A 14,339-nucleotide genomic window follows, 5' to 3' on the forward strand; every position below is an offset into this window, starting at 1 on the left:
TCATATTTCTATAAAAGAAATTTTTTGTAAAAGGTACAGGAAGTGCTACGTTCTGCAAAAACCATAAATTACCCCCTTTAAAGGGGTGAAAAGGGGGGTTCCGGGGCGAAATTTTTTCAGAAAAAGTTAGTCTTATAATAAGCACCCCTTGATATGCCAGAAAAAAAATAAAACCGGACTTGTGTCCATTTTGCAAGGTTCAACCTCTGTTTCCTACACTAAAAGGTCAACGACAAGGATGTTGCATATCACCAAGTCTGTTCAAGATTTATGTCGCCAAAGCCCTTACAATATGGAAACGAAAATGCAGTGGAATGGGTATCCAAATCGATGACAACACCTGCATGTACACCCTTCAGTTTGCAGACGATCAGGTAATATGTGCAAACGATAAAGAAGATTTGGAATACATGACTCGCAAATTGAAGGAAGAATACGAAAAATGGGGATTGCAGATGAATGTAGAAAAAACACAATATTTATGCCTAGGTGAGGATTCAACTGATATGATATTGGACAATAATCAGAAAATAACTAGCTGTGATAAATATAATTATTTGGGCATTAATTTCAACAAGGAAGGTACTTAAGATGCAGAAATTAAGAGCAGAATAAATAAAGCAAGAACGATAATTAAATCATTGAACGGAGTTTTGTGGAGTACCGAGATAGGGAAACAAAGAAAAAAGCGAATATAAAACACCATGATTAAGAGCACATTGGTATACGGATCCGAAACATGGAGAATAAAGGAACACCAAAAACGAAAAATAGAAGCTACTGAGATGGACGCCCTAAGAAGAGCAAGTAGAACATCGAGATTGGACCAGGTTAGAAATGAGGAAGTAAAGCGAAGAATGAATTTACAGGAAACGGTTGTAGAATGCATTGAGAAGAAACAATTAACGTGGTACGGACATGTTCAGAGAATGGGGGAGGAAAGACTGCCAAAGAAAATTATGAAATGGATACCTACAGAAAACAGAAAAAGAGGAAGGCCAAGAACGACATGGATACAGGGAGTAAGACGATCAATGAGTGTACGAGGATTAGAAGATGAAAACTGCAATGATAGAAGATATTGGCAACAAGGCATCGGACAACGTCGGAGGACGTTTTGAACCCGAGTTTATATGTATAGTAGGTAACGATACAAATTTTAATTTTTGTTTGTCTGTTTTTTAACCCTCTTCTTCTCTTCATCTTTTGTATAGACATGACTCTGTCTGTTCCTTCAATGTGCCTCTGGTAAGTTGTCGTTCCATCGTTTTCGTGGTCTTCCCACTGATCGTCTTCCTATTGGGGAATCGTGTCTCGCCGTCCTTACAACTTTATTTTTTGTCATTCGGCTTATGTGATCATTTCATTCTATTTTTCTATTTCTTACCCAGTTATTAACCTTCGGAGTACGAAGACTGGGTCAAGCGTGACCCGAAATTCACTTATTTCTTAATATTTCATGAAATAATTTTTTTACAAATCTGATTGATCGTAAGTTCTCCTTAATTGTTTCAATCTATTTTTTCGTGTATCATTCGTGAACATGCAAATTGCAGTTTTTCCTCTACGTAAAATCTATGATGACGGGTCACTCCTGACCCGGTCTTCGGATTTCGACGAATTTTTCAATGTGTTTGTAGATACACGTAAAACGCAGTCGCCTCTGTTTACCAGTGAATGTATTCAAGGGCAAATGATTATGTTTGTAGAAATATTAGTGGATAGTTAACCTTGGGAGCAAATGTAGTGTCTAATAGGCATACTATGGGATGTCCGAGACGAGAGGTCTAACTTTGGTGTAAAGCGGTATTTCACGTTTGTTGATCAATTTAATTCAAGCATCGATCTTGAAGTGTGCAGTATTATATCAAAATGTGGAAAAAGAATAAACCTTTGAGTGAAGCTGAGTTGTATGCCTTACTCCTATCAGATAGTGAAGAAGATGACGTTGCAGAGCTGGATGAAAGCAATAGTGAAGCGAGTGATAATGATGGTTGTGAGCCAGAAGCACATGAAGGTAATTTATCAATTACTGAACACGAGAATGAGGATGTTTTAGCGTCAACTTCTGAAAATATAGATAGTGAAAGGTCTAACGTATCTGATGTTTTGTGCGAACGACGAACATGGCGTTATTTAGGTCCAAAGAAGGGTAAGACATTGGCATGTAATTTATTACAGAAAAACTCAGGTCTAACTGAGAAAAGTCAAAATATTGAGACATGCATGGATGCCTTCAATTTATTTTTTTCTGATAGTATGATGTCAATGATTCTCGAGTATACCAATAAGAGAGCTATTGAGTTCACAGCTGCCTATAACATTAAGAAGGAGACAAAAATGAAAGATTGGATTGAAGTTGATCTAGTCGAAATGCGTGCTTTTTTTGGTATACTTATATTATGTGGAAGATTCAGAGAGTCCCATGAGAAGGTGCATAATTTATGGTCCAATACAAATCAATCACTTTCGCGTCCTATATATAAAGCATCTCTAAGCCGGGATAGATTTATAAGTATTTTGAAGCATATTGCTTTGAAGCTTTGATAATTTGGATACAAGAGCAGAAAGAAGAGAACGACATAAATTAGCTCCTATTCGAGAAATCGCTGATCTATTTGCCCAAAATTGTAGGCAATCATACGAACCATCTGCTTTTGGTACTATCGATGAGCAGCTTATAGATTTTAGGAGACGTTGTCCATTTCTGATTTATATACCAAGTAAACCAAAGAAATACGGTATAAAGGCTTGGACCCTATGTGACGCTGAAAATTTTTATTGTTGTAACTTTGAGATATATACTGGAAAGATTGGTGATCAATCTGAACGTAACCAAGGCCCAAGAGTTGTCAAAACACTATCAGAACATGGGTATAGGTCTGGTCGAAATATTACAACTTATAATTTTTTTACCGACATTGCTTTATCTGAAAAACTATTATCCAAAAATTTTACTCTTTTGGGTACTATCAGAAAAAACAGGAAGAGTTTACCCAAATCATTGCTTGAAATGACAGATCGCTCACTATATTCTTCAAAATTTTTGTTCACTAAAAACATTACCTTAGTTTCATATGTAACCAAGCCTAACAAGTTTGTTGTATTATTATCGACCTTACACAATGAACATGAAATTTCTGATGAAAACCAAAAGTTTAAACCAAAGATTATTTTGGATTACAACAAAACCAAAAGTGGAGTCGATATTTTAAATAAATTGATCGGAGAGTACACATGTAAAAGAGCAACAAGAAGATGGCCCTTACGTATATTTTTCAACTTTTTGGATATTGCGTGCTACAATTCTTTCGTTCTCTGGAATACGAAAAATCCCGAATGGAACAGCCAAGTAAATATAAAACATCGCAGTAAACTATTTCTGGAGGAGATTGGAAAACAATTAACCTCGCCCAATATAAACCGAAGAGCGGAAGCAATACAAGAAGAACCCACCGGATACCCTAAATCTGTAATCGCTGCAATAGAGACCGGTGTTAGTGTAAAAAAAGCAAATCGAATTGCCGCAATCTGCAATAAAACGAGGTCGTTGTTATTCTTGTAGGGGTAGTGACAACAAATATTCAAAAAGATGTGACATGTGTAAAAGATTTGTTTGTAATACCCATTCAAAACGCGAAGAAGTCCATATTGTCAAAATTAAATGCAACTACTGCCGAAAAGACCAGGATGGTGAACCATCTTAAAAAATTTAAATACAAAAATTTATGATTATAATTTTCATGTTCTTTTGTTTTTTGTTGAATTAAAGATACTGTTTAATAATACTGACTATTTAAAACATCCTTATAAATAAAATGAGAATGGGTCACGCTTGACCCATCTTCGTAATCTAAGTAAGTCAAATAATCTCCGTACTCCGAAGGTTAATGTTGTCCACCTTGCAACTCTGTCGTATATCTGCACTTATAGCTCTGTCCCATAGAGTCTTACCATCGATTTTTCGGAGGATTTTCATCTCCGCTGTTTCGAGCAATCTTTTTGTCCTCTCTGTGTTGGGTCGTGTTTCTGCCGCGTATGTCATTATTGGTCTGATAACTGTCTTGTAAATTCTTCCATTCATTTCTTTTCCTATATTTTTAATAATGATATGTTTTTAACCCTAGAAAGACAAATATTCTTTAGGTCACGTACAAAGAATGCACGAAGACAGAATCTTGAAAACAAATACAAAACTGGAAACCGCAAGGTAGAAGAAGAAGAGGTAGACCGAGAAAAATTTGGCAGGCAGAAATAAAAAAAGCCATGGATGAAAGAGGTCTGCAAGTAGATCAATGGGCGGATAGAGCGGAATGGCGAACGGGTATCAGAAGACGGAGAACGTTGTAAACCGATAATATATGTACGATAAATATTGAGTAAAAAGTCTCCAAAACATTGCATTACGTCCGATTTTCTAAATACCTGCCTTTGTTCCTAAAAATCTCAAATAATTAGTACTTGTCGGCATACTGCTACTTTTTTGGATGCCATAATTAGCGTTTATATAATTTAAAAATAAAGTAAGATGAAATTTTATTATCAAAAAGCAAATCCTGCCTAAATCTTTACAAAGCAGCTTCAAATCTATTTCATCATCGACGATGTGTGATGTACTATGAGGCTGGGAAAAAAGTCCTTCCCGAAATAGGGGCAAAATGACTGGAATGTTTTATATTTAAAGAATTCATTGCCCTATTTTCCAAGATTGAAAGTGATTACAAAAAGAATATATTAAATAAACGTAGCAATTGGCAAAAAAAAGCATAAAATGAATATATGATTCTTTTTTGCCTTTTATTATATACAAGAAATGGACATGTTAACAGTATTTATTCAATTATAATTAATGACAGTGACAACATTATATTAATCTAGAAACATAAAAACATTAGTAACTAAGGTAGATGTTAGTAGCCTTAGATCTTAACTACTAAATATATAACAGTCCTCCGCCCCAATTCCCAACTACAAGACTAGAGGTGTTGGCAGCAGCTGATCTAAGTGACGTTTCCAAAGTAGACCATCATCTGTTCGTATTTCATAATCTAAGTAACCTATGCGTCTGATTACCTTTCCAAATACCCATCGTTGATCACTGCAGTACTTTCTAGCCTGAACTCTGTCTCCCAAGGCAAATTCCCTACCAGGTGTAGGCCTGTCTGATGGAAAGGAAGTTGTGTGTTTGCAAGGTTTTCTTAACATTGCATGAAGATCCGTTCTAATTTCTCGTCCGAACATAAGCTCATACGGGGTGAAACCGTTAACACCTGGTGTACGACGTAAACGTGTTCGTACTTTAAATAGTTTATCAGTTAAGCTATTGCTCTCCCCCGCTAAGCTGCGCAGGGTCCTTTTTATAGTTTGTACAAATCGTTCTGCTTGACCGTTCGTTGCTGGGTGATATGGAGCAATAGTTCTATGGGTGATACCGCAATTGGATAGAAATTTGTTAAATTCTGCTGAAACAAATTGTCGGCCGTTGTCAGATACCAGCACATATGGATTTCCGAACGTGGCAAATATTTGTCTTAGCGTTTGTATACACCACGAGCTAGTTGTTACCTTTGTAGATATAATTTCCACCCATTTTGTATATGCATCTACCACAATGAATAGTTGAGAACCAGAAATTGGTCCAGCGAAGTCAATATGGATTCTTTGCCAGGGACCTGTGGGCTCTTCCCAGTGATGTAAATGTGTCTTTGCTGGTTCATTTTGTTCTAAACGGCATGATCTACATGATTTCACTTTTTCTTCAATATCTTTATCAATATTTTTCCAGTAGACATGACTGCGTGCTAGTTGTTTCATCTTTAATATACCAATATGTCCCGCGTGCAGTTCGTTAAGAATAAATTTACGAAATTTATGTGGTATTACGACCCTTGTTCCTCTTAAAATACAGTCATCTTGTAAAGTAAATTCATTGTCTTTGTATCCATATTGTTTCAGAGATTGACCTGTTCTTAGTGCTTTAATTATTTTCTGTAATTCGATATCATTTTCTGTCTCCTTAGCGATTATATCTGGGCTAATTTCTAATATCTGAATTTGTTGTATTTGGTATAAGCCATGTTGATCTACTTCATATGTATTTGTGTTCTCAACAGGAAACCGCGACAAGAAGTCTGCGTTAGCATTTTTTGTGCTTGTTCTGTACTGTATATCATAATCAAATCCAGATAAAAAATGAGCATAATGAAAAAGTCTCATTGTACTCAGTTCTGGTAGATTATGGTGGGGATGAAAGATTGATGTTAACGGTTTGTGGTCAGTAATCAGAGTAAATTTTCGCCCATAGCAAAAATTAAAAAATTTCTTTATACCCCAGTATATCGCAGTCGCTTCCTTATCAATCTGACTGTATTTCTTTTCGGCATTGGTTAAGGTTCTTGACGCAAAAGCTATCGGTCTTTCTGAGCCGTCTTCAACTATGTGTGAAAGGACTGCTCCAAGTCCTGTTGGTGAAGCATCCGTGGCTATGATCAGAGGTTTTCTCGGGTCGAAATGTGTTAATACGTTTTCACTTGCCATTTCCGTTTTAATTCTGTTAAAACTTTCTTCGCATTTCACAGTCCAGGTAAACTTGTTATCTTTCTTCAAGAGTTGATTTAGAGGATTTGATATAGATGCAAGATTAGCAATAAATTTGTTGTAGTAATTAGCCATACCCAGAAAAGTTCGCAATTCGTTTATATTAGAAGGCCGTTCCATACCTATTATAGCTTTAATTTTGTCTTTGTTCTTATGGAGCCCATCTTTATCAATTTTATGTCCTAAATAGTTTATATTCTTTTTAAAAAATTGACATTTTTCTTTATTCACCCGTAGGTTATTTTCTTTTCACTTGGTAAGTGCCTCTCTTAATCTTAGTAATAGCTGGTCTTCTGTTGATCCTTGAATTATTATATCATCAAAAAAACATTGTACGCCTTCTAAACCTTTAAGTAAATTATCCATGAATCTTTGCCATAAACTGGGAGCTACTTTTACACCAAACATCAGTCTGTTTACTTTGTATGTTCCCATATGAGTGCTTAAAGTTTGTATTTGGGCGCTGTCTTCGTCCATCTCCATATTAAGGTAAGCTTGTTTAATATCTAATGTGCAAAATAATTTACCCCCATTCATTTTGGCAAAAATATCTTCTATGATAGGTATCGGGTATTTTTCGTCTTTAATAACTCTATTTAAAGTTATTTTGTAATCGGCACATAGTCTGATACTCCCATTAGGTTTAACAATAGGTACAATGGGTGTACCCCAATTACTATGGTCGATTTTTGTTATAATACCTTCAGAACTTAGCCGTTCTATTTCTGCTTCTACTTTCGATTTTAAAGCGTATGGAATTCTTCTAGACTTAATGAAAATTGGTTGTGTATTTTCCTGTAAGTTTAAACGAGCTTTGAAATTTGGTATTTTTCCTAGGTCTGACCTAAATACTGATGTTGCAAATTCTTCAAGAAGTTGGTCTAATTTGGGTATTTCAACAGTTTGTAGTCTTCGTACATCTGCCAATTCAATATTTATTTCTTTCATCCAGTTACGTCCGCATAAAGGATCAACGTCCTTAGCTATAATGTATAATTTGCTGAAGAAGGTTTGGTTTTTGTAGTTACATTTAACATAAGCAACTCCAGTAGGTTTGATTACTTCTCCTGTGTAAGTTCTTAATATTAAGTCTGTTTTAAAAATTTTCTTTGGAATGTTCAGTTGTTTGTACAATTTTAGTGATATAAGAGACAGTGTAGCCCCTGTATCAAATTCCATAGTAACTGGCCTATTTTCAATACTGATTGTAATTGTATATTTTTCAGATCGTTCATCCTTAACAAGGTTTATTTCGCCGATAGACTCTTCACTTCTATTACTGGTACAATCATTAATCTGGACTGCAATGTTTCTTTTTAAACAAACGTTTGCTAGGTGTCCCTCTATTTGACATTTGTGGCAAGTTCTTTTAATGGCCCAACATTCGTTGGACCTATGATCTGGTTGTCCACATCTGAAACATTTTCCCCTTAAGTCTTTTAATGTTATATTATCATGTTTTTTCTTGTAAGTACATGATCTTTGAGGGATCTTTTTTTTTACAGATGTCGATAATTTGTTTACCTTTTCAATTTCATTACGTATGTCTGTAGATATTTTATTGTTTTCTATTTTTCCCATTTCAATTGATGTAGCTATCTGAACTAATTTTGAGAATGTGTGTATTTCTCTGTCTTGCAGAATTTTTATTCGAATTTCGCTGTCATGCAATCCTCTGATAAACTGTAACGATAAAAATCCATCTATTGTGGACTTACAACAATTCTGGCATTTAAATTCACAGTTAGAAGCAAGTTTCTTGAGTTCTGCAGCGTATGTTGAAACAGTTTCATTTTGTCGTTGTAAATGTGTAACAAATTTATGTTGTTGAGCCCACAAACTAGGTTTAGGATCAATAAAGTCATCAAGTAGTTTAATTAATTCTTCAAATCTTTTATTTATTGGATCCTCCGGAGAACAAAGATTATGTAAAGTATCATAAAGTTGTGGAGAGATCGTAGATAATAGAAAGTAAATTTTACTTTGCTCATCTGTGATGTTATTTAATAGGAAAAATACCGTCAATCTCCTTGTAAAGTTATTAATTGTTTCTGTTTCTTGTAATGGTTGAAAATTAACTTTTGGTAATTGTATCTTATGGTCTATGTTTTGAATTTTCTTACTACATAAAACATCTTGGTCGTTTGATCCATTTTTCTTTCGCAAAATTAGGAGTTTGGTCTTTATCACTGTATATTTTTCTTCAAATTCAAATCTTTCTTGTGTTTCTTGTTCTATATCTGCGTCTTCAGTTTCTTGTTCGATATCATATTGTATATTTTGAAATTTCTTTATGGTTTCGTCTAACGTATGTAATCTGGATTCAATTTCTTCGTTTGTGATTTCTCGTTCATGTAAACAGTTTTCAGTTTTTGTCAGAGTGCCTCGTAAACAGGCTCGTACTTTTTTTAGCTTTTTAATGTCCATTCTACTAATCTCGTCGCCAATATTATATACAAGAAATGGACATGTTAACAGTATTTATTCAATTATAATTAATGACAGTGACAACATTATATTAATCTAGAAACATAAAAACATTAGTAACTAAGGTAGATATTAGTAGCCTTAGATCTTAACTACTAAATATATAACACCTTTTATCCTCCATGTTTGGTTATAGGCCTCTCTCCTTATAGGAACTCCTTCCATTGGTCTCTTTCCTGAGCAACCTTTGTCCAATTTGTTCCGGCTATTATTTTAAATCATCAACCCATCTCATCTCTGGTCTTTCTTTTCGTCATTTACTTTCTAAAAGTCTCCAATGTTGTATTGTTGCAGTCCGACGTTGGTATTTTTGTCTAGCAGTGTGGCCTGCGATGCTCTATTTAAATTTGGCCATTTGTGTTGTTATGTCCTCGACTTTTAAATAATTGATGGATTCGACCGTTACTTGATGGAAGTTCATTTTATATAACAATATAACACGGAAAACGTTTGTTTTCTATACTTCCACAAAATTTATTACAACTATGTGACTACAGCTGTTTCGGCAGAGTGCATTTCTCAAGTGATTTAGGTTACTATGGGATTGTCTTTTTAAAGTCTTTAACTGAAGAGGTTGAGGAGTGGGGAGCTGTTGGTCTCGAGTTTGTCATTCAGAATTATATCTGTATTTTCAATTTATTAATTTCCATAGATTCTAATAAAATAGCTTAAGGCCTTTATTTTGAATATGCAGAATTTGAAACTCTTCATTGAAAGAATGATTATGATCTAGAAGGTGAAGTGCGTATGTAGAAATGTCTGTTTTCTATTGTTGAAAGCCCGTTTGTGTTCTGCTGTCCGTTTGTCAAAGGTTCTGCCAGTTTGACCGATGTAAGTTTTCGGGCAGTCACCACAAGTTAGTTTGTAAACACCACTCTGTAGTTGTTTTCTCTATCGGCTCTTATTGTTTTTAATATATTTGCTTAAGTTGTTGTTAGTTCTGAAAGCTGGTGTTGTTCCTTTATTTTTTAAGTATCTCGCTATTTTTGTTGTTATCTTGCCAGTATATGTGATAGAGCAGAAGGTACTGGGTTCTTTCTGTGGTGGTGGATAGACTAATTTCTGGGCTTTCTGATGGAGTTGTTGGTTTACAATTTTGTTAATTGTTTGTTAGTTATAGCCATTATTTACTGCTATTTGTTTAATGATGTTCAGTTCTATCTCGAAGTTATTTTTTGACATGGGAATTTCTGTCAGTCTATGTATCATGCTATGACTAATTTGTGTTGTGTAGGATGGGATGATGAATTGTGTATAGTTGTGTCAATATGGGTAGGTTTTTGATATACCGAGAATTCATGTTTGTTGTGCAGTCTGGTAACTGTTACGTCTAGAAAGTTTATGTACTTATTATGTTCTGTTTCTATTGTAAACTCAACATTACTATGAAGTGAATTAATGTATGATAGACATTGGTCAAGTTGCCTGTTAGTTCCTGTAAAGCATACTTGTATATCATTCACGTATCTCCGCCAATATAAGAACTGTTTAAATACGGGATGTTTACAAATTGTTGTTTCAAGCTGGTTCATAAATATATCTGATAGCAATGGGCTTAGAGGGTTACCCATGTTAAGTCCTGCACTGTTGTTTGTGTATATTTGATTATTGAATTCAAAATACTTAGTCTTGACTTATGCAAATTTCAAAAAGGTCTAAAATTTCAGATGTAATGATCGGATTTGTACTATAATGGTCTAAAAGATGTTTAACTGAAACAAAAGTTTCTGTAGGAGGAACACTAGGAAAAAGATTTTTTACGTCAAATGAGATTAGTCTGAAGTTGTTGGGCAATTGAAAATGTTGTATTTTATTAACCAGTTTTAGTGTATTTTTTACGGTGAATTTAGGTGAAAATTTAGTGTATTCTGTAATAATATATGACAGTTTTTTTAAGGTTTATATGACGGAGCTGTATTAATAGAAACTACAGGCCTTATTGGGTGGCCAGGTTTGTGTAGTTTAATAAAAGGGTGTAATTTAGGAGGTTGTGGGTTCACAATATTTATTTGTGGGTATTTCTGTTCTGTTGGACTTAATGTTGATTTTGAATTTTCAATGGCTAGTTTAATTTCGTTTCGGTATTTCTCTGTGGGGTCTTTGTTTGGTGTTATACTATTTTGGTTATTTAAAAATTCTACTGTTTTATTATTATAGTCTCTTTTCCTGTTACAAAAAGAACCAAATAGCCCTTTCAATTAAAAATAAATCAATAAGACATGACATAATATTTACAAAAGCAGACAAAGGTAACACTACTATATAATATATGACTATAATATATTGCTATAGATAAAAGAGATTATAATAATAAAACAATAGAACTCTTAAATAACCAAAATAGTATAACACTAAACAAAGACCCCACAGAAAAATACCAAAAACAAATTAAACTAGCTGTTGAAAATTCAAAATCAATATTAAGTCCAACAGAACAGAAATACCTTAATATTATGAACCCACAACTAAATTATACTCTTTTATTAAACTACACAAACCTGATCACCCAACAAGGCCTGTAGTTTCTTTTTATACAGCTCCGTCATATAAACTTTCAAAAAACTGTCAGATATTATTACAGAATACACTAAATTTTCACCTAAATTCACCGTAAAAAATACACTAGAACTAGGTAATAAAATACAAAATTTTCAATTGCCCAACAACTCCAGACTAATCTCATTTGACGAAAAAAGTGAATAAACTTTCTAGACGTAACAATTACCAGACTACACAACAAACATGAGTTCTCCGTATATCATAAACCTACCCATACTGACACAACTATACACAATTCATTATCCCATCCTACACAACACAAATTAGTAGACTACCATAGCAGAATATATAGAGTGACAGAAATTCCCATGTCAAAAAATAACTTCGAGATAGAACTGAACATCATTAAACAAATAGCAGTAAATAATGGCTATAACGAACAAACAGTTAACAAAATTTTAAACCAAAAACTTCATAAGAAAGCCCTGAAATTAGTCTATCCACCACAGCAGAAAAAACCCAGTATCTTCTGCTCTATCACATATACTGGCAAGATAACAGCAACAATAGACAGATACATAAAAAAGAAAGGAATAACACCAGCTTTCAGAACTAACAACAACATAAACAAATATATTAAGAACAATAAGAGCCGAAAGGGAAAACAACTACTGAGTGGTGTTTACAAACTAGCTTGTGGTGACTTTCAACAATAGAAAAACAGACACTTCTATATACGCACTTCACCTTCTAGATCATAATCATTCTTTTAATGAACAGTTTCAAATTCTGCATATTTAAAATAAAGGCCTTAAGCTATCTTTATTAGAATCTATGGAAATTAATAAATTGAAAAATACAGATACAATTCTGAATGACCAACTAGAGACAAACAACTCCTCACTCCTCAACCTCTTCAGTTAAAGACTTTAAAAAGGCAAACTCATAGTCATTTAAATCACTTGAGAAAGGCACTCTGCCGAAACAGCTGTAGTTACATAGTTGTAATAAATAACTTTTTTTAAAGAACATAGCTTTTGTTTAACATTGTTTAACAGTCGTGTACCTAACATTCCTCTATATATTGCTCTTTCTATTTTCGCTAGTTTATTCATATTGGCCTTGTTCAGGGTCCAGGTTTGACATCCACATGTCGTGATAAAAAAGATTAAGTGGTTGAACTCAATACCCTCAAGTTTTGGAGTATTTTACGGTTCGTAAGTATGCAACTAAGTTTTCCAAATCCTGCCCATGCTAATCTTGCTCTTCTAGTAATCAAATGAATTTATTCATTAATAAAATAAATTAGTTATAATTAAATTTACCTTTATAGCTGCATATCGTGAGTTTAACAAAATTAAAGATACACGTGTGTTGGAGATACGTATAAAAATACAAAGTCAAAAGAATATAACATAATACAAAAACAAAGGTACGAAAAATTTTAACATCAAGTACAAAATATAACACCTTTTACACCAGGAAGATATAAATATTATAAATACTTAAATTTATTCTCTCTCTCTCACTACTTCTACAGAAGTAAGGAAAAAGAAAAATAAATTAATGTCAGTTATTGGGACAAGAATGAAGAGATGGGGTGGTAAGGGAAATACTAAGGAAAAGTTGAAGTGATATGTGATGAGGAAATAACGATAATAATGATGAAGTTGAGGAAAGGGGAATTAAAAGGGATAGAAGTAGAAGTATGAAGAGACAGAAACGAACTAAATAGAGTTGGCTAGCAAGAGATGCAAGAGAACAACTTGACACTCAAAGGTGGATACGGTTCGTTTGCATGCCTGTCGAAGAACAGTAGCTCTAAGTAGATAGTTATGATGACTAAAAAAGTCTAAATACTTCTTTCTTCCCTATTTTGGCATTAGCGTCGCCTAAAATAATTTTCATATCATATCTGGGTATACTTTCGATTGTTCTGTTTAGTTCACAGTAGAAACATTCTTTAACATCATTATCTTTTTCTTCGGACGGCGCGTGAATATTTATGAGGGTGATTTTTTGGTATTCTCCCTTGATCCTGATAGTACATATGCGGTCTGATACCGGTTTAAACTCTACTACTGCTTCTTTTAGTTCTTTTCTTATCATAAAACCTATGCCTGATATTCGATTCTTTCCACCGCTGTTAAAAAACACTGTATCTTCTATTACTAATACCTATATCATTTTACAGCTAAAAATATTATACCGTTACATAAACTTCTTTTTTCTACAAACGTGTTAAAAATGCAATAATACAGTTTAAATTAAATTTTAAAAAACATTTTAAACCACCTTTTTCAAGATAAAAAAGGGTTCAAGGCAGGTTTTGTTTATATTCGATTCAGAGTTGGACTACCATCTCCATATACCTAGTAACTATTTCAGCATCCTTATGCATCATCAGTGAAGATTATGCAGTCACAACTCTGAAGGGAATACAAACATTCTGCCTCTTTTAAAGCAAACCATCGCGATGCGATGAACCCGCCTTTTGAGACGCAATACAGCGACATCTCTCGTATTACGAGGAAAACGAAAAGCCCTAGATACAAAGTTTACTACTTTTTAAACAATTAGAATAATTGAAATAATAATATAATAAACAATATTTTAAATCCAAGACTTTTCGTTAATAAACTGCTTTCTGGCTGCATCCCATATCTCCGGATTTTACAATATATAATCACATAGAGACGACGAAATAGGAGAAAGCAAATAGAGGACACTTAGGCCACGCATTTACCTTCTCTTCG

General features: G+C 33.9%; 1 protein-coding gene across 1 annotated transcript; it reads left to right on the forward strand.

Annotated features, from left to right (window-relative positions):
* The first annotated feature begins 1,872 nt into the window (after positions 1–1,872).
* LOC126883760 (uncharacterized) lies at positions 1,873–2,547 on the forward strand. The gene has a single exon (XM_050649424.1). The coding sequence runs from the start codon at positions 1,873–1,875 to the stop codon at positions 2,545–2,547; it is 675 nt and encodes a 224-aa protein (XP_050505381.1).
* Positions 2,548–14,339: the final 11,792 nt, after the last annotated feature.

The sequence above is a fragment of the Diabrotica virgifera genome, chromosome 4 (genome assembly GCF_917563875.1).
Source record: "Diabrotica virgifera virgifera chromosome 4, PGI_DIABVI_V3a".
NCBI lineage: Eukaryota > Metazoa > Arthropoda > Insecta > Coleoptera > Chrysomelidae > Diabrotica > Diabrotica virgifera.

What these genes read in the sequence shown, in the direction of transcription:
- LOC126883760 (XM_050649424.1), top strand. Translation starts at nt 1,873, where the DNA reads ATGTGGAAAAAGAATAAACCTTTGAGTGAAGCTGAGTTGTATGCCTTA.